We start from the raw sequence: 26,669 nt of genomic DNA, 5'->3' as shown, positions 1-26,669 counted from the left end.
GTGGCTTGAACTGGATGTAGGGACATTCTACCCGAACCAGTATAAACCCTCGTATCTTTCTTGCTCACCATCTAGGCCAGACGCACAATCACAAGATTTATTAGTCGGCGGTTCGAAACACCGACACATACTAGTCTTATATGATAAATCTAAATGCATATAAATCTACAAACATTGCATTTGGTTATAAGCATGATTTATAGTTTCTCAACTCATCCTAGTTTTCATCCCATACGACCCTTATGTAAAGTGGATTTGACACATTTGCTGCCGGATTCAAAGTTTAATGTTGAAAATCAAAATAAACCGTGTAAATTTGGTTTATGATCTCAAACTTAGCAACTATGTATACTAATACAATGTGATCAAATTGTAATTAGAAAATAAATAAAAACATTTATAGTCTCATATTAGTATCTCATATATAAAAAAAGCCCATAAATTTAGAACACATACAACTAAAATTCAGCCTATTATGTATATGTCCATAGAATGGATGAGTAGCCAACTACTTTCGATGTCTTAACTCTCAATGTATTCTCTTATGCTTAGTGTAAGCTGAAATAAGAGTTTTCTCTGTAATTGCATTCTTGCTACAAGGACCAAATGATCACCACTCCACCAGGCATTGCGGTGTCAAATGCTTTTCCAGCACTAAATATTTCCATTTCTGAACTTTTAAGTGTCAATGTTTAAATACCTCTTTAACGTAAATAATCCTAATCTCTAATTCTCTATAGACATCCTCAATCACACTCATGTTTGGTTAGGCAGCTGGCTGTCATGGATGTGCATAAGAGGTATCGACATATTATATATAAAAGAGTTACCAAGAACATAAGGAAAAAGAATCTACATTCATGACCAAGAATATACTTTTAACTTTTGACTTCATCTCCATTGAGATAATATCCACAAGAACCTCCATTGATCCAGTTGTTAAGGCAATCTCTTGCTCATTGTTAGCATTTCTTATGCCTCGAAAGTAATTATATTAATTATGCAAGTGCATAGATTATATTTATAGCATTTCACCATGAAGTATTCCAAAATATTTGTAAATTTTCCTCATTGGAGCATGGTAAAAGAATATTGGTAAATAGGATGAATGTGTATTATTAACTTGTGGACACACAGAGGAGATTGACGATAAAATAACGGTGGTAGCTAGGAGGACAACGAAACGAGATCAAGGTTCCTCAAAACTCCTCTACTAACTAAGCTAAGTAAACCAGACTAGTGATCTCTCTTGACTAGATTGAGATCTACACTTGACTTACTTCGGGCAGTCAGCCCCGTAATCTCTAAAAAGGATGAGAAGAGGTTACGAGATCTAGTGAGGTCACCTGCACACTATTTGGTGCGTGCGAATATTATATCACATTTTGCTATTTTATTTGCATGTGTTTTGACTACTTTTTCTATGTTTTATCACTAGTGATAATTGCTTTGAGCTACATCATTTGTTTGGCACGTTAAAGTAGTACGTGCTTTGCTATAGTGCATATGTTTTGTTGATTGCTCTTGCGTGCGGTTGTTATATCTTGTGCTTCGCTATTTTATTATACATGTTTTGCCAGTATATTGCCCTAATTCTAATTTTAGCTTCCGTTACGTCGTAATAATAAGCTAAACATAAATAAAGGAAAAGAATAAAATGCTAAAGAAAGACACGGAAATATAGCGAGGAATAAACATCCGCCGCCGCCGCCGCCGCCGCGACCGACCACCGACCCATTCTTCCCGTTTTCGCCTGCGCTTCCCTTTCTGCCGTGCCCCCTACCCCTACCCCTACCCCTACCCCTACCCCTCGACTCGAGTCCTCCCTTCTCTCCTCGTCTCACGTTTCTTCACCCACTCCCCAACTACTCTCCGCCTTAAACCCACGCAATCCAGCGGAGGAATCCATCTCCGCCCCCGGCGACGCCTCCCAAACCCTAGCCACCCCGCCGGCTCCGCCGCCGCGCGCCAATGCCCCACCCCGAACCCTAGCAGCAGCAGCAGCAGCAGCAGCATCGTCCTCCTAGCCCTTCCACGTCGCCAACAGTATTTGCCCGAAGATGGCGGCCGACCCCGCCGCTGCGGCGGCTGCCTCGGCGGCGGCTGCGATCTCCGCCGTCATGGACTGGCGCTCCTCCCCCGACGCCCGCGCCGCCGCCTTCGCTTACCTCGAATCAGTCCGTGCTCCTCCGTTCCCCGACCGTCACCTTCCTCATCCCCTTTGGGCCTCGGCCCCCCGTGTCTGCTTTTGGTTTGCTCTCGTCTGCGGTACTGCGGTGCTGGGCCGAGCGCTTGGTTGGTTGATGCCTGCTTTGTCGTGGCTGGATTTTTGCCTAATCCATGAACTGTTGTTTCACGGGCTTCGTGGTTTGATATGCGAAATGTTAAAGTGGTTGTGGCACTACTGCGCATTTTGTTCTACTCCCTTCGTCCCAAGTTATTAATCGTTTTAGATTTTCTACATGCATAGTTTTTATTATGCATCTAGTTATATGATATGTCTAGGTGCATAGCAAAATCTATGTATCTAGAAAAGGCAAAACGATTAATAATTTGGGGCGGAGGGAGTAGTACTTAGTTATTTCTGTGTTTCTGTTCAGCACTGGATTAAGTATCTAATGCCCAATGATGCTCCAACTAGAAAAGTTCGTTGCCATTATGTTTGCAGATGCCTGCTGCTATAAGAAAATCCCATGATGCCCCATTTCTCCAAAATGCAATGTGGACGGTATGCTGATAAGGCTTGCTAATTGCAGGTTAAGAGCGGAGATGTCCGAGCATTGGCAAGCACATCATTTCTCTTGGTACGGAAGGATCAGACATCAGAGATCCGCTTGCACGGGTTCAAGATGTTGCAGGTGAACCATATCTCTGTCATGATTTTATCGATCGGTATTGTGCTGATTGCTTTAGCAAGTAGTAGCATCTAATTTTTGAACTCTCCAGTTGTTCTTCGCTGCGGCGTTAGTTTAGGTGCACTTATTTCCGTTGAAATCCATTCTCAAATTTCACAAAGCTCCATGAGCTATGACAAATTTGAGGAACTTCTGTTGCTTCTAGTAAATTGTGAACACATTAGCATGCATTTTTCCTCAATGGAGGTAATCACATCCCATTCTCTTTCCCTATCGAACTCTCTAACACCACCCTGTATATTTATTTCCAAGTGATTAATATAGTTGGTGTTAGAGGAATAGAGCATGGCACTGTGCTTTGATTTTGTCTGGCTGCTTTGTGATAAGTTATCTTGTATAAAGTGAGAATTAAAAAAAATCAGGAAGATGCAAAAAAGTTTCCCAAAAACTATATAATGACAAGTTACATTGATTAATGATGATTATGGTCATGTTATGTTGATCATTACGGTAATGATGGTCATTACATTGATTAATATGATCTCTGTTGTCATGTTACATTGATTACCTGTAGCTATCATCGTATTGTATTCCTTCCATACGTCATTGTTGTTTGCCTAAGTTACTGTACTCACTGTAGCTCACCCTCTATCTATCACTCTGATTACAGTTTTTGCACAGATAGAGTTGACCCTGGAATTCGGGTCAGCTTAATTAACTGGGTTACAACAGGAATAGGCACCAATTTACTTTTTTGCCTCATTCACTGCATGCACCATTACACCCGACAAAATATCAGATGTATTTTAGAATGATCAGCTCAGTAGTGGAGTGTGAGGAAAAATAACAGAGGACCATTGGAGCAAACCAAAAGCAGCAGCAACAACAATTTTATTCACAAATCTGGTGGTAGGATAGAGATGAAACCCAAATGTGCAAAAAAGGGAAAAATAAATAAATCAGCAGGGATAAAAAAAGGAAAAGAAAGAGCCCAACATGAACAACCAGAAAAAGGGAAAAACAAGTAGCAGGGGTATTAATAAATAAAGGAAATAAAAGGTATTAATAATAGTAATAAACTAATAATGATGGTAAATGGGAACTGACAGTCTAGGTGACAGGTTTTGCATGTGGATTGCTGTTTTCCATGCACTCCTACTCACTGCTCACTCTATCGGTGTATTCCAATTTCCAATCTTTCTTTAAGTCTCTCTACTGCCTCCTCCCATGTCAGGTGTTAGGCTTGGCCAACCATTGCCTCTTATCACATTGGTCACGCCTTAGTATGTCTCTTTGGTGCCCTCCAGAGACCTCTCTTGGATATGTCGAAAATATCCCAACCGATGTTTCACTTGTTGCCACCTCTACTGTATCACGTATATTGTTGATTTAAACTTGATCCTTCCTAGTTTGACCACAAATCCATTGCAACATCCACATCTCTCCTATGCTTATGTGCTGGATATGCAGCTGCTTAGTAGGTCAACATTCTGCGCCACATACAATATCGCAGGCCTAATTGTTGTTACTAAACATATCCCTTAGCTGTACTAATCACGAACATATCATACACATTTTTATAGAAATGGAACTATATTATGTTGGCATCCATGACTCTATGTCCTGGAACAATTGATGATTTCTTACTGATCTTTGCAGCACCTTGTAAGATTGAGGTGGGAGGAGCTCAGTGCTGCAGAGCGGAATGAATTTGCTAATTTGACCATTAATTTGATATCAGATGTTGTTGGCCCTCATGAGGTGTGGGCCTTGAAGAGCCAAACAGCTGCTTTAGTAGCAGAGGTTTATCACCTTACCTTTATTCTTTTCCGTTCCGTTGAAACCAATTAGCTCCAGGCAGTTACTAATACCTGTACTTCAAATGCTTCTCCTTATCATATATCCTCTCTTTGTAGGTAGTTAGAAGGGAGGGAGTTGCTTTGTGGAATACCTTACTCCCATCTATTGTTTCTCTCTCTAACAGTGGTCCAATTGAGGTAATGTATCCCATCAGCCTCGCAGAATTAAATCTGTTCTACCATCTTACTGGTTGAATTGCATTTTGGAATCCTTTTGTGTTAGGCTGAGTTAGTTGCCATGATTCTAAGGTGGCTTCCAGAGGATATCACTGTTCATAACGAAGATTTGGAGGGTAACAATTCTTCCTTTTGTTTTAGTTTCTTATAAATATCCAAGACTTCCTTTAAACTGCAATGATTCCAAGTTTAAACCATAAAATAAAAATTGGAAGAACAGAACCTTATTTCTCTTCTGTGGAGTTATGCTAAGTATTTGTTGTGACCAATAGGTGATAGACGGAGATCTCTGTTACGTGGCCTTACTGAGTCACTGCCAGAAATCCTGCCACTGTTGTATTCCGTAAGTTTGCCTTTACACCTTTACTATGTCCAAAAGACACCAATGGTTCTGTTGGTTTTCCTAATTTCATGATATCCCAAGACATACTAACATGATCATTGTGTAATGTCTCATTTTGTAGCTACTTGAGAAACATTTTGTTGCTGCTTTAAGTGAGCACTCAAAGCAGCAAATAGACTTGGCTAAACAACATGCAGGGACAGTGACGGCTGTTCTAAATGCTGTCAATGCATATGCTGAATGGGCTCCCGTGACAGATCTAGCCAAACATGGTTTAATTCACGGGTATGTTTACTAGAGTATCTGATATCCCAAAGTTTTTGATGGTATTCAATCACTTGTCTCATAAGTTATTTTGTTCATTTTGCAGATGTGGGTCCTTGCTTTCTTACAGTGATTTTCGCCTCCATGTTTGTGAGTTTTTTAAAGTAATATGTCAGAGGTACAGAGATACTTTTTGTGCTTCTTCACTAGAGTTCATTTCACTGGTAGCCTTACCCTTTTCTGATATGTTCTTGGTTTGTGTGATGCTCTGTCTCAGAAAAAGACCTCTGGATGTGGCAGTTGCTGAGTATGATGCTGCAATCTGCAACATTTTCCAGGTGTTGATGAACATTTCGCAACAATTTTTGACCAGATCTGGCATGCAGCCCAGTTCTATTGATGAAAGCGAGTATGAGTTCGCAACGTGTGTTTGTGAGACAATGGTTGCTCTAGGATCTTCTAACATGCAATGCATACTAGCTGATGGAGCTAGAACTTTCCAGTTCTTAAAACAAGTGAGCATTTCCAAATACACTTCTCACACTTTTGAAGAGTAAATGATTGCTTGTACTGCTTTACAACATCTTCCCTTATTTGTTCTAGGGCTAGTTGGCATCAAGGGATTCAAAAGAAATATCTCTGGGGTTGTTAAAATTTTGTGAAAGACTGGCTATTTCTTTTTATTTGAATGTGAATTTCAAAATTAAAACTTTAGAATAAAGATAGCCTACAAAACTGAGTTCGACAAGAAAGTGTGACTGCTGTAGTTGCAAGATCATAATACTCTATGGGGTGGTGTTGGGTTTGAATTCCACATATGCCATTCTTATTTTTTTTCCTTCTTTTAATGTGGAATTGTAAAAATAAGTGGAGCTGATGTGGGATTCAACCCACTCCGTTGCACGCACTTAACATCTTGCCACCAGGACAGCTGTATTTGTGTGTGTAACTCTCTTATCATCTAGATGATAAGTTTTAAAAATTTAAAATGAAATGAAACTTTCTGGTTGGTTATATCAGGACCTCTGGGAAGTCCTATTATCACTGAATTTTTGTTCCCTGCCTCGTCTGTAAGTGTACTGTCACCAATGCGGTGATGTTCTATATCTATTGCATGTGGGCAATGCCCATTAACCTGTGTAATATAACTGCATGAGTAATTGGATATGCTTATTGAAATTCATGCTCCATGTGTTAGCATGTGGTCCTTACTTTTTACTATTCCTTGCAGATGCTGGAGTATTACCAACATTACAAAATCGCGCTTCATTTCCAGTCTTTATTGTTTTGGCTGGTATACTCCTTATCTTTTGTTTGCATAGTTGAAATGCATGCCATATAATTTTGTAACTTGAGAGAGGTTAACCCAAACTTTGCCTAGGTGGTATTGAGAGAACCATCGAAAGCTAAGTCTGTTGCACGTGTTTCTGGTGACAACTCTACCGCTGGTAATTCTGCATCAACTGGTGACTTATCAACAGAAAAGGAGAAGAAAGGGGTATCCCTATTTGTTACTGATGAAATATACAGTACAATTTTGGATGTTTCGTTCAAAAGAATGCTCAAGAACAGTGGTGGTGCATCTTCCGGGTTGTTAGAACTATGGAGCGAAGAGCTTGAGGGAAAAAGTGACTTCTGCAACTACCGCACCAAATTGGTATGTGTTGTTTTCTCATGACTTCTATACACAGTAGTTGCCCTTGGTCCTTGTTAATCTTCAAAGATTATTTGTGATTGCCCTTGTCTTTCCTTGTCATCTCCAGTCTTCCTCGGTCTTGGAGTTTGGTTTCATGATGCGAAGCTAAAGCATAATAGGAGCGTGGCTAGTTATCTATAGTACATTTTTGTGTCCTTCAATTGATGATTCTTTACCTTGATGTGCACAACATGTAGTTGCCTACTGTGTTCTCCTTCCTTTCAAGTTTTCAATTTGATTGTGTGATCTGTCATATAGGTGAAACTTTTTGTGTAGTAAACAGGTGGGAGGATATATAGGTATGAATTATGAGTAAATTAGAAGGCTATTTACAGAACCTCTTTAGGACCAATAATAGATAATTATCTGGCCTCTTTTTGTTTACAACACAGTTAACTGTCATGGATTTACTACTCAACGAGTATTTTTTATTTCTTCCTGCAGTTGGATCTCATTAAAGTTATTGCTTCGCAAAGACCTGTGATTGCTGCAGCAAGCATTGTCCAGAGAATAAATGTTGTTTTTGGAGATGCTAATCCAGCAACTAAATCCCCCCAGGTTCGGTTAGCTGCATATGTTTACTACATCAATATAATGATCTTTTTTTCCATTTTGGTCAAAGAAGGTTTACCTATGCACATTGAATTTTGGTTCCAGGATCTTGATGCAATGGAAGGGGCTCAGCTGGGGCTTGAAGCAGTTGTCAGTGCTATATTTGATGGCTCAGTTGATTATGGAAAGACTGATTTGGAGATGAAATCCCAACTGCACAAGATTTTTGAAGGTTTTCACCCAAACCTAACTTTATTTTGGACTAACTATTGGCGTGTCAGTGTGCTAAGTTCACTTCTGCTTTCACCAGGCTTACTTCAGCAGCTTCTTTCTTTAAAGTGGACAGGACCTAACCTTGCAGTTATTCATGGTCATTATTTGGATGCTTTGGGTCCTTTCTTGAGACATTATCCAGATGCAGTTGCTAGTGTTGTTAATAAGCTTTTTGAACTGTTGACGTCTCTCCCCATCACATTTCAGGTACATCTATCTTTTTACTTCAGTAAATACCATAGTACTCTGATTCCATGTGAAGCAGTAAGGCAGGGGACTGATATCCATCATCTGATTCAATTCCACGAGTTGTGTTGCTGTTGGTGTGAGTCTTGTGCTTGTTAGTTTCTTTTGTGAATAAATACCTGTCTAGTGAACCTGCCATGCCAATCAAGTGTCATGGTTGAATGACAGTCTGTAGTAGTGGTGGTAGTTGTAGTATGGTCTCCATTGTAGCAAGTATGACAAACATTATTTTGTACCGGGAACCATGTGGCATGCTTTGCATATAAATGTAAAGAAGGAGCAGCTGTGGAGGTAATCAAGCATCACTACATTCACCTATGTTCATCAGTTTCCTAGAGCTCAACTTGAGCATTGTTAAAAAAAAAAACTCGGCCTGCGGGGGGAAGAAAGCCCCGAGCATTGAATAAGAGAAGACCTCTCACGCAGGCTGAGAAAACCCCCGAACCCCTGCCCCACCCTTACACGGGGGCGCCGTTACCCGTGTGAGTGCGGACCGGGACCTTCCTTTCGTGCTTTGGCGTGGCAGCAGGCGAGGGGATTTTTTTAACCCCAGCCTGAAATTCGCTCCCACCAAGAGTCGAACCCAGGACCTGAGAGGAGTGCTACTGATGCCACCTAACCAATCTGTCTAGGCACCCGTTCGCAACTTGAGCATTGTTAACAACTGCAGAAACGAAAAACTGATTCCACTTTAAGCTGGACAAATCTTTCCATATGCAATCATTCCATGCCTTCTTTATTCTGTTCGCTAAATTTGAATTATTTGGTTGCCATGTCATTGTACAATCTTTGTGTTTACATTGCTCATTCCTACCGTTTACTGTATGGCTGTATCTGCAGGATCCATCAAACAATTCTCGCTTAGCAAGGTTGCAAATATGTTCATCATTCATACGTATATCGAGAGCTGCTGATAAAGCACTTCTGCCTCATATGAAGGTCAGGCTTAGCTCATAATTGATTGCCACTTTATTATTTGTCGTTTTATTATTCTACATGGAGTTGCTTTATGACATATCTTGGTTTTCTGACCATCTTCAAGTTTCTAAGAGCAGTTGTGTTTTAACATTCATTTCCCTGTTTATCCATGGTTCATTTGATTCATGGACGTGTTCGGGTTTCACTACTCTTTAAAAGTTAGGTCCGCCAGGGTATACCCTGTGGTTTGTGAATGAGGAATTGGGTTTGCGAATGGTTATCAGTTTCACGATTCGGAATAATATTGCAAAGGGAAAAGAAAGGGGAAATGGAAAGAAATAGGGATCTTCTTAGTTAATAGGCCCAGTCCAGTCACTTAGGTAGCGTTTGGTTGGTGGGATGGCATGGAATAGATTGGAGTGGCTCCATCCTTGAGGCTGTTTGGTTGGAGTGTGAAGGGACGGAGCGGTTCGAGATGAAGAATATTCCACAGAGATCGGGATGACCTCGTCCCGTAAAATCGGTCGAACGAGCTCGTCCCACTTCTACACCATCTGCCTCCGTCTCTCTCTCGCTCACCTGGTCCATGGCTGGAGGTTGTTGCCTGCGCCTGATCCATAGTTAGACCGTGGGAGCTTCGATTCATTGGGGGCGACACTTCAATTCAGTGGCCGGGACTTCGTGGGACTTCGATTCGCCGGCTTGTGACTTCAATTCGACGGCTGGTGCTCCGCTTCGCACCTCGAGCCTTCGATTTGCAGGCGAGCGGTGCGAGGTGACGCCGGCGACGGCGCGGCCTTGCTTGCAAGGCTTGCGAGGGCGTAAAGGAGGTGAGGCGGCAGCCAGCAGGCAAGGCGAAGCGCGGCGCGGTCCGCCACGAGCAAGCGAACGAGGCGAGTGCATGCGGGGCGGCCGCGAGCAAGCGAGCAGGCAGCAGCAGGCGAGCGGGGCGGGCGCGTGCTGCAGCAGCAGGCAAGATGGGCGCGGTTCGTGCGGCCGCGAGCAGCCGAGCGGCACGGCCGAGAGGCCGCGGTGCATCCGGCAGCAGGCGAGCAGTACAGGCGAGCAGTACAGGTAGCAGCAGCAGGCGAGCGAGATGAGGATTGAGGAAGAAGACGCACTCTGCTCTGTTTCACCGACATGTGGGCAACGCATGTAACGGTGCTTGACGGAATCTGAACTATGATAAGTCCATCCTTCGAACCAAATAGAAAAATGGAACCATTCCATCCCTCCAACCAAACACAGAATGGAGCTGTCCCATTCTTAAAACTTGGAACGGATCCATTCCATCCTACCTCGCTCTCCAACCAAACGCTACCAACCTGCCATTTGCTGGACAATATCTATGAATGGCAACGGGCACATTACCCGCGGGTAGAGCCTGCTCAAACCCGTGCCCACGTTCTAATTCCTAGATCCGTGCCTGTCCCGTCATGGGTATGCGGCAACACCCATGCCCGCCGGCCACAGGCACACCCGCTTGACTGTCACAAATTGCATGAAAGAAAAATCGGAGAAGTCAGCATATGGGTGTGCTTTGAACGCGCTGAGATGTCTCCATGTTGAGAGAGGTTCAAACAAATCTGTATGCAAGAATCTGGAGTTTCCCGTTGAAACAATTTAAAAAGATCACAAAGAACATGAGGATAGGCACAAGCGGTAACAGGAAACAAATGCTAAAGGACACTGAAATATGCGGCAGATCTGGATTGATGCAATATCAAAGCAACAAATTAGACGGTTCAAAAGAAATCGATATAAGCAGAAATGTTCCATCGGGAGTTGTAAGCTGCCAATCCCTGAGCCGCCTCCTGTTGTAGCGTTTGAATTCAGGAGAGGGGATCAGAATACTAAAGCATATCTCGTGGAAAGAGCAGATTGGAGAGGGAGAGTAACCAGTTGCTGCCAATGTGAGGAAGAGAGCCCTTGTTTCTTGATTCCCGAGAAACTGGGACTCCATGGCGAGCCAAATAGCACGAGCGGAGGTGGCGCTCTCCGTGACGGCATCCGCGAGATCGCCAGAGACGGTGCCAATATGCCACGTCCTCAAGACGAAGTCCATACGCACCCAATCTGGAGAGTCGGGTGTGGAGATGTCGGAGAGAACATGACCCTACAACAAATACTTCCCAACAGTAAGAAGGAAGACTCGTGCTAGCTAGTGTAGAAGGTCGACGTGACGTCTAGGACGAGCGGGATGAGGGTGCAGATGTTTTGCATAGCGATAGCTTGCGCGTGCAAACTGAGGATGGCAGCAGCCTCATGTTGAAGAAGAGCATCGCGGACAATGGTTTTGCCGGCGTCGAACGCGGAGTTGGAGACGTCGTCGTCTGTCGCCGCAATGAGGGCAGCCGGATGCGGGTGTTGGCCGCATCGCGCTCCTATTTGGCGAGGGCCGCTTCATGTTCTGCCTTGGCCGCACGTGCGAGAGCAGCGTCGTGAGCGATTTTGGCCGCGCGCCTTCGTTCCCTGGCGATGTGAGTTTCCTCAGCGCGTTGAAGGTTGGCTGCAGCAGCGTCATCGTCGAGTTCCTATGGCGTGGCTGGGTCGACGACGGTACCAGGAGCGGCCGCGCCAGGAGCAGCGGCGGCGGCTGGTTTGTCGGGTGGCGGGGAAATCTCGCTGGCCATGACGATGCAGTGCGCTGGGGGCGTGCGCGCAGGAGCGGCGCCGCAGAGGGGCGCGCCAGGGTGCTGATGTAGGGAGTAGGCGTAACCTAGTCTCATGATACCATGGAAGGAATGAAGATTGCGTGGAATACTAGATTATATTATTTGAGAGATAGAGGTGCATATATATATATGTATATGTATGTAGGGGGACACTATTTAGCACACAGCGCGCTGATTAATATTTAGCGCGCCAGCGACCCCCCGAGCTTTCCCGATGAAGCCAACGAATCCTGACCGGAAAAAACACATTTGTAACCAGAAAAATAATTGATTCTTAGCTGTAAAAACTGATTCGTTATGTTCAATATGAAACATGCTCAGACAAAGTTGTGAAAAAAGAAAAATTATAGTTTTCTTTTGTTTAGCAAGGCAAATGCATTCATAACTAGTAAACTGAAAAATCCACATATTTCTTTGGTACAACATTATGCTTGAAGATATTCACACAGATGTACTAGTCCAGAGAATCAAAGTTCGATCCTGACATTCTTCCTCTTCCGTCTATGCTGGCCGCCAAACTCGATATTGTTTTCTCAGTTGCACATGAACACTTTCAGGTTTGCAGCGGCAACATGACTTAGCTAGAACACCGGAACGCAGCTGCAGCTGCAGTGATCAATGCTGGCCGGAAGCACCTTTAGTGGTACTTGTACCTACAAAATTGGTCGGCAAGGATGAATCAATTGTTTTTTTGCATCTGATTACATAAATTTCTGCACTCGTACTTGAAACCATCAAAGAGATCGATTTTTATACATGAATCGATAGCGTTTTGCAATAATTCAATATACATCTTTGTGAAAATAATCACCACATGTTTTTTTTTTTCAGTCCAAAATTTCGAGATTCACACTGAAGAACAATTTCAATTTAATGGTATGAAATAGCTTGCATATATGTGAAAAAAAAGAACATGAATTCAGTGCAGGCCAACTAACATCACTGTATGATTAAGATCATGCAGAAGAGTGCAGCCACCATGCAGGCAACGCCGAATTTAAAATCCAAAAATGTAGATTTACTGCAGATGATTCTTTCATTTGCCTTCACTGCAAAATCTGAAATTGCACTCCAATCACACTATTCCTTTCTAAAGCTCTCATTTTAAATTAGCAGGCTACACTAAATGATCACAAACAAATAGCATGGAATTGTATTTGAGTCAAAAGAACTAGTCACCACACAACAGAGAATACGAACAGAGCTCAAAATCTAACTTACTCGTGCACCTTAAACTAAAAACGAAATTGACAGTATCAGATGGTTGCTAGATTAAGCGCAAACTCTGAACAAGATAACATGAGATCAGCACATACGGTCAATTGAATCACAAAAAAGAATTGATCACTAGCAGCTTCAGAAGAAGGGAGATTATGATACAAAAAATCAGAACTGGGGATCAATTAATAACTATGGTATTCAGATAACATGAGATCAGCACATACGGTCAATTGAATCACAAAAAAGAATTGATCACTAGCAGCTTCAGAAGAAGGGAGATTATGATGTTAGTATCGAAACTCTTACTCTCATCGAGAGGATGGCTAGGAGTTGGGGCAATTTTCTGGTTTACTTCACACAATGCAATACCAACCTGAGGGGTTGGGGATATATATTTATAGCTGGCCAAGGTAACCAAGCATATACCAAGATGCTAGTCTAAGATAATAGTCTAAAAACTAGTGATGCTTAGTCTAAGATGCTGTCCTAGATGCTGTTCTAAAAGCTAGTCTAAGATGCTGTCCTAAAAGCTAGTCTAAGATGCTGTCCTAGTTGGGGCAGCAAGACCACCATGCCAAGGACCACAAAGACCAACGGTACTGTTCTAAAAGCTAGTCTAAGATGCTGTCCTAGTTGGGGTAGCAAGACCACCATGCCGAGGATCACAAAGACCAACGCTGCAAAGACTTATCCCATCATTCTCCCCCTAAGTCTTGTGCGTCGTCTTGTGGGAAAGTTGGACCATCCCGGTCCGGGAACAGAGCTCAAGGAACTTGATCCTCCTAAGGGGCTTGGTGAGCAGGTCCGCAAGCTGGTCCTTGGTGTTGATGTAGCTTGCCTTGATGCTCCCTTCCTCCAAGCAGCCTCGGATGAAGTGGTACCTCACCCGGATGTGCTTGCTCCGTTCATGGAAAACGGGGTTCTTTGCCAGGGCCAGAGCGGACTTGCTGTCCACCTTGAGCTCCACCGCTCCAGTGTCTCTGCCGAGAAGGTCACCAAGCAGTCGAGCGAGCCAGAGCGCCTGAGTCGAGGCGGTGGAGGCCGCTATGTACTCGGCCTCGCAGCTGGACAGAGCCACCACCTGCTGCTTGACGGACTGCCAGCTAAGGAGGCACTTGCCGAGGAAGAAGAGGGTCCCGCTCGTGCTCTTGCTGGTGTCGATGTTGCCGGCGTGGTCGCTGTCGCTGTACCCGACGAAGTGTGCCTCCCTAGGACACCTCGGGTAGTAGAGACCATGGTCGAGAGTCCCTGCAATGTAGCGGATGATCCTCTTCACAGCCTGCTGGTGCTTCGTCGTCGGTCGCTGCATGAACCGACTAACGTAGCCGACGGAGAATGCCAAGTCCGGTCGTGTGTGGGTGAGGTAGCGAAGGCTCCCCACAAGACGCCGGTATTGCGTAGCGTCCACCTCCTCCGTCGTGCTGTCGCGGCTCAGCTTCATCCTCTCCTCCATAGGAGTGAGAGCTGGGTTGCAGTTGGTGAGCCCAGCCAGCTCAACGACGCGCTTGGCGTAGGCGGTCTGTCGAAGCGTGATCCCGGAGTCGTCCTGGTGCACCTCGATCCCCAGGTAGAAAGAGAGGTCCCAGGTCTGGAAGGTGGCCTTCATCTCTTCCTTGAACACTGCCACCTCCGCATCCTTGTACCGGTGATCACCAAGTCGTCAACATAGACACCCACTAGCAGGGCGTTTCCTCCATTGCCCCGCCGGTAGATAGCTGCCTCGTGCGGGCTTTGCTCGAAGCCCATCGCTTTGAGCGTGGAATCCAACTTGGCATTCCACACCCTCGGTGCCTGCCGCAAGCCATAGAGGGCCTTGCGCAGGCGTAGCACTTTGCCTTCCTTGTCGGGGATCGCAAACCCTAGCGGCTGGTGCACGTAGACCTCCTCCTTCAAATCGCCGTTAAGAAACGCCGACTTGATGTCCATGTGATGAACTCGCCAGCCTTCTTGGGCAGCCAGCGCAAGGAGGAGTCGCACGGACTCCATCCGTGCCACAGGGGCGAATGCATCGTCAAAGTCGATCCCCTCCCGCTGCACGAAACCGCGTGCCACCAATCGGGCCTTGTGCTTGACGATGGCACCGGCTTCATCCCTCTTCAGCTTGAACACCCACTTAAGGGTAATCGCGCGGTGACCAAGAGGGAGGTCAGCAAGCTCCCAGGTGTGGTTCTTCTCAACCGCGTCCATCTCTGACTACATCGTGGCACGCCATGCCGCGTGCCTCTCGGCTTCTGCGAAAGACCGAGGCTCGCCGTCATCGCATGCGAGGTGCAACTGCGCCTCCAGATCGCGAGGTACCAGTTCGGGCACCGGCTGGTCGCCGATAAGGTTCTCCATCGTATGATACCGCAACGGCTCGCCGTCGTGGTACATGTCGATGCGCTCCTCGTCATGAGAGAGCGGAGTAGCGAACTCCACCGGGCTATGCTCGACACGAGCTGGTGTTGGAGTAGTCGTGCCCGGAGGGGTGGCTGGTGGTGCTGGAGTGCGTGGGGTTGTCGGCGGTAGTGGTGTCGGCGAAGAGCTAGTCGCAACTGGAGTCGTGGCTGGAGAACGTGGCGCTGCCGGAGTAGTGAGCGCCGAGATCGGTGGAGGTTCGGGGACTGGGGTAGGCACGCTTGGTGAAGGGGAGCTGCCTACTCCCCCAGCTCCCTCGAAGTGAAGTTGTACGTCAGAGTCGAGCCGTATTCCGCCGCCTTGTCCCATGCCCATCCTCGCCCTTCGTTGAACACTACGTCGCGCGCCGTGCGCACATGCTGTGTCACCGGGTCGAGAATGCGGTAGGCCTTCGAGCCCTCCGCGTAGCCGATGAACACCCCCGGAGTGCTGCTGTCGTCGAGCTTGCTGACATGGCCAAGCTCCTTGGCGAACGCGAGGCAGCCGAAGACCCGCAGGTGGGAGACCGCTGGCATGCGCCCATGCCAAGCCTCATACGGCGTCCTGTTGTTGAGAGCCTTGGTAGGCGAGTGGTTGAGGATATAGACAGCCGTCACCACCGCCTCTCCCCAGAAGACAGCCGGCATCCCCCTCTGCTTGAGGAGGGCCCGAGCCATCCCCACAACTGTCTGGTTGAGCCGCTCGACGACGCCGTTCTGCTGCGGGCTGTACGGCGCGGAGTAGTGGCGCTGAATGCCCTCATCAGCGCAGTACGACGCGAATTCAGCCGCTGTGAATTCGCCGCCATTGTCAGTGCGCAGTACGCGCAGCTTGCGGCCGCACTCCACCTCCGTAGCAGCCTGCGCGCGCCTGATGGCGTCCGCAGCTTCTCCCTTGCTGCCGAGGACCATGACCCACATGTAGCGGGAGAGGTCGTCGACGAGCAGCGGGAAGTAACGTCGTCCTCCCGGTGTGGCCGGTGTAACCGGGCCACACAAGTCAACATGCACGAGCTCGAGCCGCTCCTTGGCTTGGAAGCTCGTCTGCTGGGGAAAAGGGAGTCGCCTCTGCTTCGTCAACACGCAGACGTCGCAGAAATGCTCCACGTGGTTGAGGCATGGCAGGCCTCGCACCATCTCCTTGGCACTGAGCCGCTTCAAGGCCTCGAAGTGAAGGTGCCCAAAGCGCTCGTGCCATTGCCACACCTCGTCGTCCCGACGAGCAGCGAGGCAGAGGGGCTGTGCCACCTGCACATTAAGGACGTAGAGTCGATTTGCGCCTCTGGTTACCTTGGCAAGAAGGCGACGATGGCTATCCCAAATCCTCAGGACTCCGTCCTTGATCTCCACGCGCGAACCGTTCTCATCCAGCTGTCCCAAGCTGATGATAGAGTTCCTTAACGCGGGCATGTAGTAGACTCCGGTGAGTAGCCTGTGCTCACCAGACTCGGCGGTGAAGATGACGGAGCTGACGCCCTTGATCTCCACGCCGGAGGCATCCCCAAACTTGATGGAGCCTCGGACGCTGGAGTCAAGCTCGGTGAAGAACTCCCGCCGTACGGTCATGTGATGGGTGGCGCCGGTGTCGAGGCACCACCCGTCAGTCTTGTCGTTGTTGGAGGCGTCGCCGAGAAAGGCGTGTGCCCTCGGCTCGTCAAGGTGGAGGAGAGCCGCTGCTGCCGATGCCGCTGGAGGTAGCTCGATGCTTGCGTGTGCCAGGAGCAGAGCTGGCTCCTCCACCTCCACCTGTGCGATGTGGGCCTGGCCGCGTCGTGGCTGTCGACAGTCCCTGGCCCAATGGCCAACCTTGCCGCAGTTGTGGCAGGCGTCGTCTCGTGCCGGCTTGTGCGCGCCGGCGGCGCCGCGCTGGGCACGTCCTCGCACCCCGGCCTGGGCTCCTCCGCGCGCCTTGCTCGGTTTGCCACGCCTGCGGCCGCTTGTCGAGGAGGAGGGGGGACCCTCCTCCCGTCACCCTTGCAGGCCTCCCACTGTTCCCGAGTGAGATGGAGCTTCCCGCCAATGGTGATAGGCCCCGAGAGAGGCTGCGGCTCATTGCTGTCGACGACCTTGAGGCGACCTATTGCCTCCTCGATCGACATCGTGGAGAGGTCCAGCAGAGACTCGATCGAGCAAGCGATCGGCTTGTACTTCTCGGGGACGCAACGAAAGAGCTTCTCAACAGCTCTCTCCTCGTCATAGGTGTCATCACCGTACTGCACCATCTTCTGCAGCAGAGTGTTGAGGCGGAGGGCAAAGTCATCAACGTCCTCACCTGGCTTGAAGGCTAGATTCTCCCACTCCTTGCGAAGTGCCTGCAGTGTGGACTTGCGGGCGCGGTCGCTACCGATGCGTGCCGCAGCGATGGTGTCCTAGGCCTCCTTGGTAGTCTGCTTCTTTGAAAGCGAGAACTACATCTCGGGCGGGACTGCAGCATTGAGGGCATCCAGCGCCCGTCGATCCTCGTCGTAGTCGACGTCGCCGTATCGAACTGCCTCCCATATGTGCCGCACCTGGAGCCTTACCCTCATCACCGCGGCCCACTCGACATAGTTGGTCTTGGTGAGGGTAGGCCACCCACCGCTGGGGCCAATGTCCCTGACAACTGCCTGGATCCTGTGGTGACCATGGCGCCAGTCCGGGGAGGGAGAGCCACGCCGCCTGTAAGATCCGCGATCTCCGTCAACCCGGCCGCCGCTGCCAGGAGCGTGGCCGCTGCGCGCGTCCTTGCCAGAAGTGCCGTCGGCTCGTCCACGCCCGTCTGGGCTGCCGCCACCGCACCCGTGGGGGTGCGCGGCTGCCCACTGCGCCGCCCGCTCTCCCGCTGCTTCCCTTGCCTGCTTGAGTTCCACATCGGTGTCATCGTCGGCAGAGGCAGAGCTGCTGATGGTACTGCCGCGTAGAGCCTTGAGCTCCACTGCCGCCGCACGCGCTGCATCCGCCACCGCTGCTGCTTCCACTTCCGCCTTTGCTGCTGCCAGTTCCGCCGCTGCCAGCCTTGACGCCCTAGCCGCTGTTGCAGCGGTTTCTGCCGCCACTTGCTCGCGTTCCTCTGCCGCAGCGAGCTCGGCCTCCTGCCGGTGCTGCGCGCTCGAGGCGACCGAGCGTTGAGACTGTCCTTCGGACATGGCGCGCTAGTGGGGGGCTGCTGCGTAGGGAGGAGGCTGCCTCAGATGAGGTGCTGCCCGTCTGCGCAGGGGAAGAGGGGTGAGCAGGGACAGCCGGTGTTCCTGCTCCCGGCTGAGGACTAAGGGAGGCATGGGAAGGAGATGAGCACGAGATGTTTAAGGTACAGGATAGAACGGCTCTGATATCAGTTGTTAGTATCGAAACTCTTACTCTCATCGAGAGGATGGCACTAGGAGTTGGGGCAATTTTCTGGTTTACTTTCTCACACAATGCAATACCAACCTGAGGGGTTGGGGATACATATTTATAGCTGGCCAAGGTAGCCAAGCATATGCCAAGATGCTAGTCTAAGATGCTAGTCTAAAAGCTAGTGATGCTTAGTCTAAGATGCTGTTCTAAAAGCTAGTCTAAGATGCTGTCCTAAAAGCTAGTCTAAGATGCTGTCCTAGTTGGGGCAGCAAGACCACCATGCCGAGGACCACAAAGACCAACGGTACTGCCCTAAAAGCTAGTCTAAGATGCTGTTCTAGTTGGGGCAGCAAGATCACCATGCCGAGGACCACAAAGACCAACGGTACAAAGACTTATCCCATCATATGATACGAAAAATCAGAATTGGGGATCAATTAATCACTATGGTAAAACAGACTTCTACCAGCATCAATTCGATGACACACCGTTGTTTGGTTCATAAGGCAACTGATAACTGACAAGATTTGAGTTGCCAGCCATGGATTCCGCGGCTGGCAAAGGGTGCCCCTGCCAGCCGCCACCACAAGCACATTTGCCATGCTGCTGTCACCCCTAGTACCCTGACGAGATCTGGGCCACCGTGAACCACCAATGAGCACATCCACCGTGCTCCTAAATCCTAATGAACCAGCAGAAGTCAGGACAAATTGGAATTAAGTAGCGGATGCACGGATCAAATATCCAATCTGCCACAAGCAGTTCCTATACTGGAGGCACCTGGACGGTGCGGGTGAAGAAGGTAGGACAGCAGGGCCACTGCGCCGTGGCTAGCGTTGGGCCTCGTAGCCGCACGGCTCCCACACCACCGGTACTTGATCCTCCAGCCGCCCTGGTGCCACCGGCCTCGCGCGCCCCCGCCGCCTCCGGGAGGGTGCTTGCCACCGAAGCCCTTCGCCGCCTGCCTCGTCGAGTGCGCCCTCGCCTGGCCGTAGCCGGTTAGTCCGTGCAGTGATGCCTGCATCGAGCCAATGGTGGTTTGGTTGAGCAACAGAGCAAAGCACGTTCAGGACAAATTGGGGATCGTGGGAAACAGCTGCATAACCGTTCACCGTCTAGAATTCACAGCACGTGATTGCATGAATAATTTTCTGGTCCAGTAGTAGCATTCCGGTTGCGGGCAGGTTGGCTGGGGCATTAGTCCTTGCCAGGCTCGCGCGCTGTCTGATTCGATTGGGTGTTGGAGGCGTGGAGCGTTAAATACTTATTTAACACCCAGGGTGTTCAATATATATATATATATATATATATAGGTGAGGAATATTGGCTTATAGAAATAGAGCCGGACAAGATCTCTTATCTCTAATAACCGGAATCAAAGGAGGGGAGCTGGCTGGCCAAAGCACGGCAGGGGCTCTGCCCCTTCCATACATACACACAAATATGTCTAACAGGCCCACCTCATCTGGAATCATAGTTCCTATTTGAATTTAAATTTTGGAATTTTCTAATATACTATTGGGCTGGTGTTTGTGATTTTGTACCCTCTGGGGAACCTTGCTAGAGTTTGCTACCTTTGTTTTCTTTGTGGCCTAGAATTGAAAATACATGCAGGTCATGTTACATTGAAGCCTTTTAGCCATATCAAATTCTCACGCCTTTTGAACTACAAATTACGGTTACAGTTCTACGTATTTGAAACTAGGCAAGAAACATATGTGATAAACTTTTGTTACTAGTTGGTGTGGCAAACTTGCATTCTTGAGTTGGAAAGGATCTAAATAAATCAGAATGCAACTATGTTTTAGGGCTGGTTCTAATTTTCCATGCATCATGCTTTAAAGTTGCTTTGACCATTGTTTATGTGCTTCTTTGGTTGTTTAAAATGCTTTTTCCAATGACACAGAATATTGCTGATACCATGGCTCACCTTCAAGGAGAGGGTCGTTTACTACGTGGTGAACATAATCATCTATGTGAAGCATTTCTTGTGATGGCATCCTCTGCTGGGTATTTGGCTGCTAAACCTTTTGAAATTTATGCCTGCAGCCTTCAAGTATTTCTGGCGTTGCTTCTATTAAATATTTTGTATTTTTATTTGTTTCCATAGGATTCAACAGCAACAGGAAGTCCTTGCCTGGTTACTTGAACCTCTAAACAAAATGTGGACTCAAGTGGAATGGCAAACTGCATACTTGTCTGACCCTACCGGTTTGACAAATATGTTTGCTGATACTCAATTTATGTGGTCAATTTATCACACTGTTACATTCTTTGAAAAGGCACTCAAAAGGAGTGGAACCAAAAAGTCTACCACAACTCCACAAGCACCCACCACAACAGCAGCACCTGGTTATCTGCATCCAATGTCTTCACATCTAGCATGGATTCTGCCCCCTCTCTTAAGGGTATGTTTGGGAGTTCTCGGTTATCAGTTGAGATAATAATGAGAATTACAAGAACGGAAATTATATCATATTACTCAATCCTGTTATAATTTTTCTGTAGTTATTTGTCCTGCACTGGCTACGCTGATAAATAACTAGCATTTTAACTTTCCTCTCTTAATCTGTTTTTCGATTTTCAGCTGCTGCGATGCATACATGCTCTTTGGGCTGAGCCGTTTGCTCAGTCTCAGACGGGGGAAATCAAAGCAGCAAAGAGCATTACTGTTGCGGAGCAGGCTAGCCTTCTAGGAGAGACAGGGAAACTTACCAAAGGCCAGGTTGCTCCTGCTGATGGATTGCTGGAAGTTCAAAGAGATGGAGAATCCAAGGAAAACAACATAAAAAACTGGTTGCGCGGGATCCGAGACAGCGGGTAAGAACTATGAACTGCTATTGCCACTGGAGAATACTTGTGCCCAAAATAGGATCAATCCATGCAAATTTTTCTTTCTATTGTAGTCTAACAACATTAGCAGCAACATGGGTGATCTGTGGTCAGAGTGGGATTTGATTGTGTTTAGTTGGTAGCCTCACTAGTCTTGTGAGATATTGTTATCGCCGTAACTATTTGACTATTATCTGGATATTTACCAACTTGGCAACGCCCTTGCATAGTTGGTAGTAGGGCTGAGCAATACAGTTTCCACCAAACTGTCTAGATAATACCTGTAAATGAATCTAGCAGGTGATGGAGAAAAATTAAGCAGCTGCAACTATCGAACAGTTTGGCCGAAACTGTCGACAGTGCTGATGAGCAGCACCTAGGGGTGGTAAAGGGCCTAAAATTTTAGCCTAGAAATTTTAAGGGCCGGGCTTATATTTTATATGTTTTTGAGCTAAGAATGGTTAAGAGCTGAGTTGGATTGTGAAGGGGACATTAGGCCATGATCCGTTACCGCCCCTAGCAGCACCCCTTGTTGGTAATGATCTGGCCTTTCGCGGCTAATTTGTGGGTGTGGTAAAAACCTCCATCAAGTGTTATTGTGGAATTCCTCACATCAGATTCACTCCCATCTATGTACTAAGTCTTGGTTGAGTAACACACTAGAAGGTCCATGCACACATCATACTATCTTTGATTAAGCCACAGCATAATTAAGATTAGTATAACTGATTATTCAAACAATTAAAAAGATACTGAAGGCAGTTAGGTAGAGGCGGAAAGGTTTTAAAGCAAACAATGAAAAGAGTGTAAGTTGACAAAATTTAGAAGCAGAAATTGTTTCTAAACCAAATGCTGCAGTACCAATTTTACCAAATACCTGGTACATGAGGTGGCTATAATTGAAAGTTCCAAATAACCTTCTTTCGCTTGGTTTTGGTCATGGCCAAGTTTTGGTGGGGCTATTTTCGGTTCAAATCAAACATAACTTTGCTCTACACTATTCATGTCATGTAAATATCTGAACCTCGGTCAATTTGAGATATCTTATATTCCCTGCAAATTTAATATTAAATATACTTGATTGACACTTCAAGTCACCAGAATCAGTCGTATATTGCAGTTTCACAAATGTTAATATACGTTCTCTCCTGTTTGTTGTAATCTTTGTTGACACATGTGAAAAAATTGTCATACCACAGGTACAATGTTTTAGGATTGGCAGCTACTCTTGGGGAAGCATTCTTTAGATGTGCAGAGGCTTCCTCTGTCACCCTTGCTCTTATGGAGAATGTGCAAGTTATGGAGTTTCGGCATTTGCGCCAACTTATCCACCTTGTTATTATTCCATTTGTGAAATATTGCCCTGCTGATCTATGGCAAGTGTGGCTAGTGAACCTTTTGCAGCCATTACTTGTTCACTGTCAGCAAGCTCTTCATTTTTCGTGGTCCAGTCTTCTTCATGAGGGCCGGGCTAAGGTTCCAGACAGCATTGGTAATCTTTCTGGGTCAGAACTGAAGGCAGAGGTCATGGAAGAGAAGTTGCTACGTGACTTGACTCGCGAAGTGTGTTCTGTGCTTTGGGCTTTAGCATCACCAGGCTTAAATAGTGGACTTCCGTCCTTGGAACAACTTGGACCTTCCAACCGGATGGATTCTTTGAAGAATCTGGAGTCTTTTGCTTCAAGTTCTCTTGCTGGGTAATGCAAAAATTTCTAGCACCTTGCATGATTTAGAGAACTTGTATTTGAAGGATCTATGTTTTAACATGTTTGACGTTTTATAGCTGTTCTTACAATAATTCTGTTGTCTGATATAAACTGATCAGTCTGACCCATTTATTTACCTTGCTTCTTTTGCTGTATCTGCATCTCATAGCTGTAGCGTTACCTGCATCTTGTAGCAGTGACTAAAAAAAATCTATTAATATTGCAAAAGACTTTTGAGGATAAATTTAGTGCTATTATTTTCATGTCCAATTCTGATAGCCTTAGTGATTATTACATTTTACGAAGTTTATCGGATGAAGTCTTAAGCATGGATCAGAAAAGTTAAAGGCATAGAGGAACTCATCAAATAACAAATGAAGACTGATGTTTTTTTCGTTCACAGATTTCTTATGCTTCATGTTGGCACAGCCCTTCCTGCATTGAGAATATCAGTTGAAGTGTTCAGTTGGACAGATACTGATTCTGTGACTAAAGTTATCCCCTTTTGTGGTGCACTGATTCACCTCGCTGTTGCTTCAAACCAGGCTGAGTTGAGGCAGTTTGTTGCAAAGGATTTATTTTCTTCTATAATACGGGGTTTATCTGTTGAATCAAATTCAGTCATGAGTGCCGAACTTGTTGGGCTTTGTCGGGAGATATATGTCTATCTGTCTGATAGAGATCCTGCACCTAGGCAGGTAACTTTTGTGGGTCACATAATTGATATGATATAATAATGTACTTGCTCTAACTAGACAGTAGTCATGCTATGCTTTTAGGCCTTGAAAGTTATATGCTATTGAGGAAAATGGGTTCATGTTGATTTTGATTGCTATAGTTAATTCCTTCATGTCGATTTTGAATGCTATAATTAATTCGTTCTAGTTTAAAACTAGAATTAACTGTACCACATGTTGGTGCAGTACTTTCTATGGGCATGGGTACATTCAATTATGTGTATCATGTTAACTTTGTTTATGGTTTTGCAAAAAAAAAAACTTTGTTTATGGGCTTGTTATTTTGAACTATTTGTTTTTTGATATTTTCAATGTTAAGTACTGTTTTAGATATTCGTATCATTGCCTAAGTGGTAATGTACTTTTCATTATTTATTTACACTTGTTACCTTTGTTAGAAAATGAATGCTGATTATTCTTTTCCATAAGTTAGAAGCATGCTAATATTTAACTTTGGTCGTTGATGTCTTGGACTTTATAATAGGTTAATAGCTGTGGATAGTTACACATGAGCAAGTTTGACTGAGTGCATGGTTCATGACCACATTATTTGTAGCACTTGTTGTGATAACTCTCTAGGCCTATTAGTGATCCACCTTTTTTTTGTCTACACATCAATATTCGCTTAACTTTGGATAGTGTTGTCATTCTGTCATTGTTGTTTCATCTTCATATTGGTTATTACTATTTTAACTTTTAATAGTTTCATCATCCCTTAACTTTCCATAGTTTCTTTATGTTATTTTAGAAATCATTAATATTAGTAGATTTTTTTGCATATATAAAAGAGCTATGTTGTAGCTACTCGCTACTCCATCCGATCTAAAATGTAGGTCGTTTTGGCTTTTCTAGATTTATAGTGTTTGCTATGCACCTAGATATAACGTATGTCTAGGTACATAGCATGATCCGAGAAAAGTTAAAACAATCTACATTTTGGAACGGAGAGTACTTTTTAGTAGGCCTTGCTGTGGCAGGCTGATGTTAACATTTGTATGTGTTGATAGTGAAGTTTCAAGTTACTAAAGTATGCAAGTGAACAAAATATCATTACCGATGAGTCGATGGATAGTTGACAAACACAACCTACACTGATTGCTAGTAGGATGCAATTTGTGTTTGAGAAAAGTAGGATGCAATTCTTAGACAATTCTTTTACCTGGTCAGTTATGTGCATTGCGACTAAATTTGAAGTGATTCGCCTGTAGGTTCTTCTTTCCCTCCCACACATCAAGCAGGAAGATTTGCTAGCGTTTGATGACTCTTTGAGTAAAACTGCTAGTCCGAAAGAGCAAAAACAACATATGCGAAGCTTACTTCTGCTGGCTACAGGGAACAAATTAAGAGCTCTTGCTGCTCAGAAGACAACTAATGTGATTACCAACGTTACAAGTGAGCAACTTTTTTCCATTTATTTTCATTATTGTGTATTGTACCATCAAGTCCTTTGAGCATATAACCAACAGAAAGTTGGTGTCTAAATGCACACGGTTACATTCTTCCCCACACTAGATTTATTTTTCATAGCCTCTTTGGAGTTTTATCTATTGCTTGCCATAAAAGATGGTTATTTTCGTGTCAACCCAAAATCCATTTCCTTCGACCTGTTGCTTTGGGCATTTAGACAATGTCCTACATCTAATTGCTTTTGTCTAATGATGTCAAAAGCTTAAAGTTAGGACATGTAAAATGGGGTGGCAGTAGTACGAGGACTAGGAGTTTTTGTTTGCACTCACACCCTCCGTCCCACCACGAAGAGTGCAATTCTAGTTTTTTTTTCAGAGAGATTAGTGGTGGTGTGAAATGATCCCCTACCCTCATTTTTGACTGCATGCAACTAACCAGACTTCCTAAAATCATGGACAGAAGATAATTTTGCCATGCAAATCAGATCTAACTACTAAATTAGGCCGCTGTTGTTGTCCAATTCCTAGGATTGCACTCTTTTGTGGGATTTTTTTTTTCAAATGCTAGTATTGCACTCTTTATGGGACAGAGGGAGTATAAATTTGTGGCTCGCTCATTTTTCGATGTAGATTGATAGCTCAAAATGGAGTCTCATGCTATCAAATAATCAGAGCTGATTTGATGTTTTACAATATCCCGCATTGACACATATTGCTTTCTTTGACTTGCAGCTCGGAATAGGAGCTCTATTCCACACCATGGAATTGCTGAAGAAGATGGCCAAATTGGATTGGCCACATTATCATCAACATGAACTGCTAAAGTTTTGGGGCGTGTAAAAAAGGTAACACAATATAGAAATGGATCCTAATGTGGTAATGATTGGTGGATGATGGTTGATGGATTCTTGCAGCATCATTATGTGAGAATGCATGCATGCCAAGATATACGGTACCCTTGCCGTGTCATGAGCAACTGACCGATTCTTTGGTTTAGACGGTATTGGTTTCTAGATGGTATGGTATGTAACATTGCGTCTGCGTGTGAGTTTTCGGGAGATGGTGAAAGTGGTACATGTAATTACTTGTAGTTCAATAGTTACATACAAATAGTATAACTTGCCCTCTGGTATATCAGTTTGCGATAATTTTCAGGCTCATCAGGCAGCACCGATCTTGTGCAGACAGGGTTAGTAGTTTAGTACTGTTATACTTCCTC

At 45.9% G+C, this 26,669-nt stretch overlaps 1 protein-coding gene across 1 annotated transcript; it reads left to right on the top strand.

Moving 5' to 3' along the window:
* Positions 1-1,789: 1,789 nt before the first annotated feature.
* LOC112892123 (protein HASTY 1) lies at positions 1,790-26,610 on the top strand. Its single transcript, XM_025959202.1, has 22 exons — positions 1,790-2,177; positions 2,757-2,858; positions 4,515-4,658; positions 4,772-4,852; positions 4,938-5,007; positions 5,164-5,234; positions 5,356-5,519; positions 5,605-5,676; positions 5,776-6,013; positions 6,730-6,792; positions 6,880-7,155; positions 7,639-7,752; positions 7,852-7,978; positions 8,057-8,226; positions 9,106-9,204; positions 20,676-20,779; positions 20,880-21,177; positions 21,357-21,589; positions 22,801-23,298; positions 23,711-24,005; positions 25,253-25,436; positions 26,183-26,610. Exons 1-22 carry the CDS (start codon positions 2,061-2,063, stop codon positions 26,263-26,265), a joined length of 3,603 nt encoding a protein of 1,200 aa, XP_025814987.1. The 5' UTR covers positions 1,790-2,060; the 3' UTR covers positions 26,266-26,610.
* Positions 26,611-26,669: the final 59 nt, after the last annotated feature.

The sequence above is a fragment of the Panicum hallii genome, chromosome 5 (genome assembly GCF_002211085.1).
Source record: "Panicum hallii strain FIL2 chromosome 5, PHallii_v3.1, whole genome shotgun sequence".
Taxonomy (NCBI): domain Eukaryota; kingdom Viridiplantae; phylum Streptophyta; class Magnoliopsida; order Poales; family Poaceae; genus Panicum; species Panicum hallii.
The sequence above is the reverse complement of the archived record's forward strand: the minus strand, read 5'-3'. Positions and strand labels throughout refer to the sequence as shown.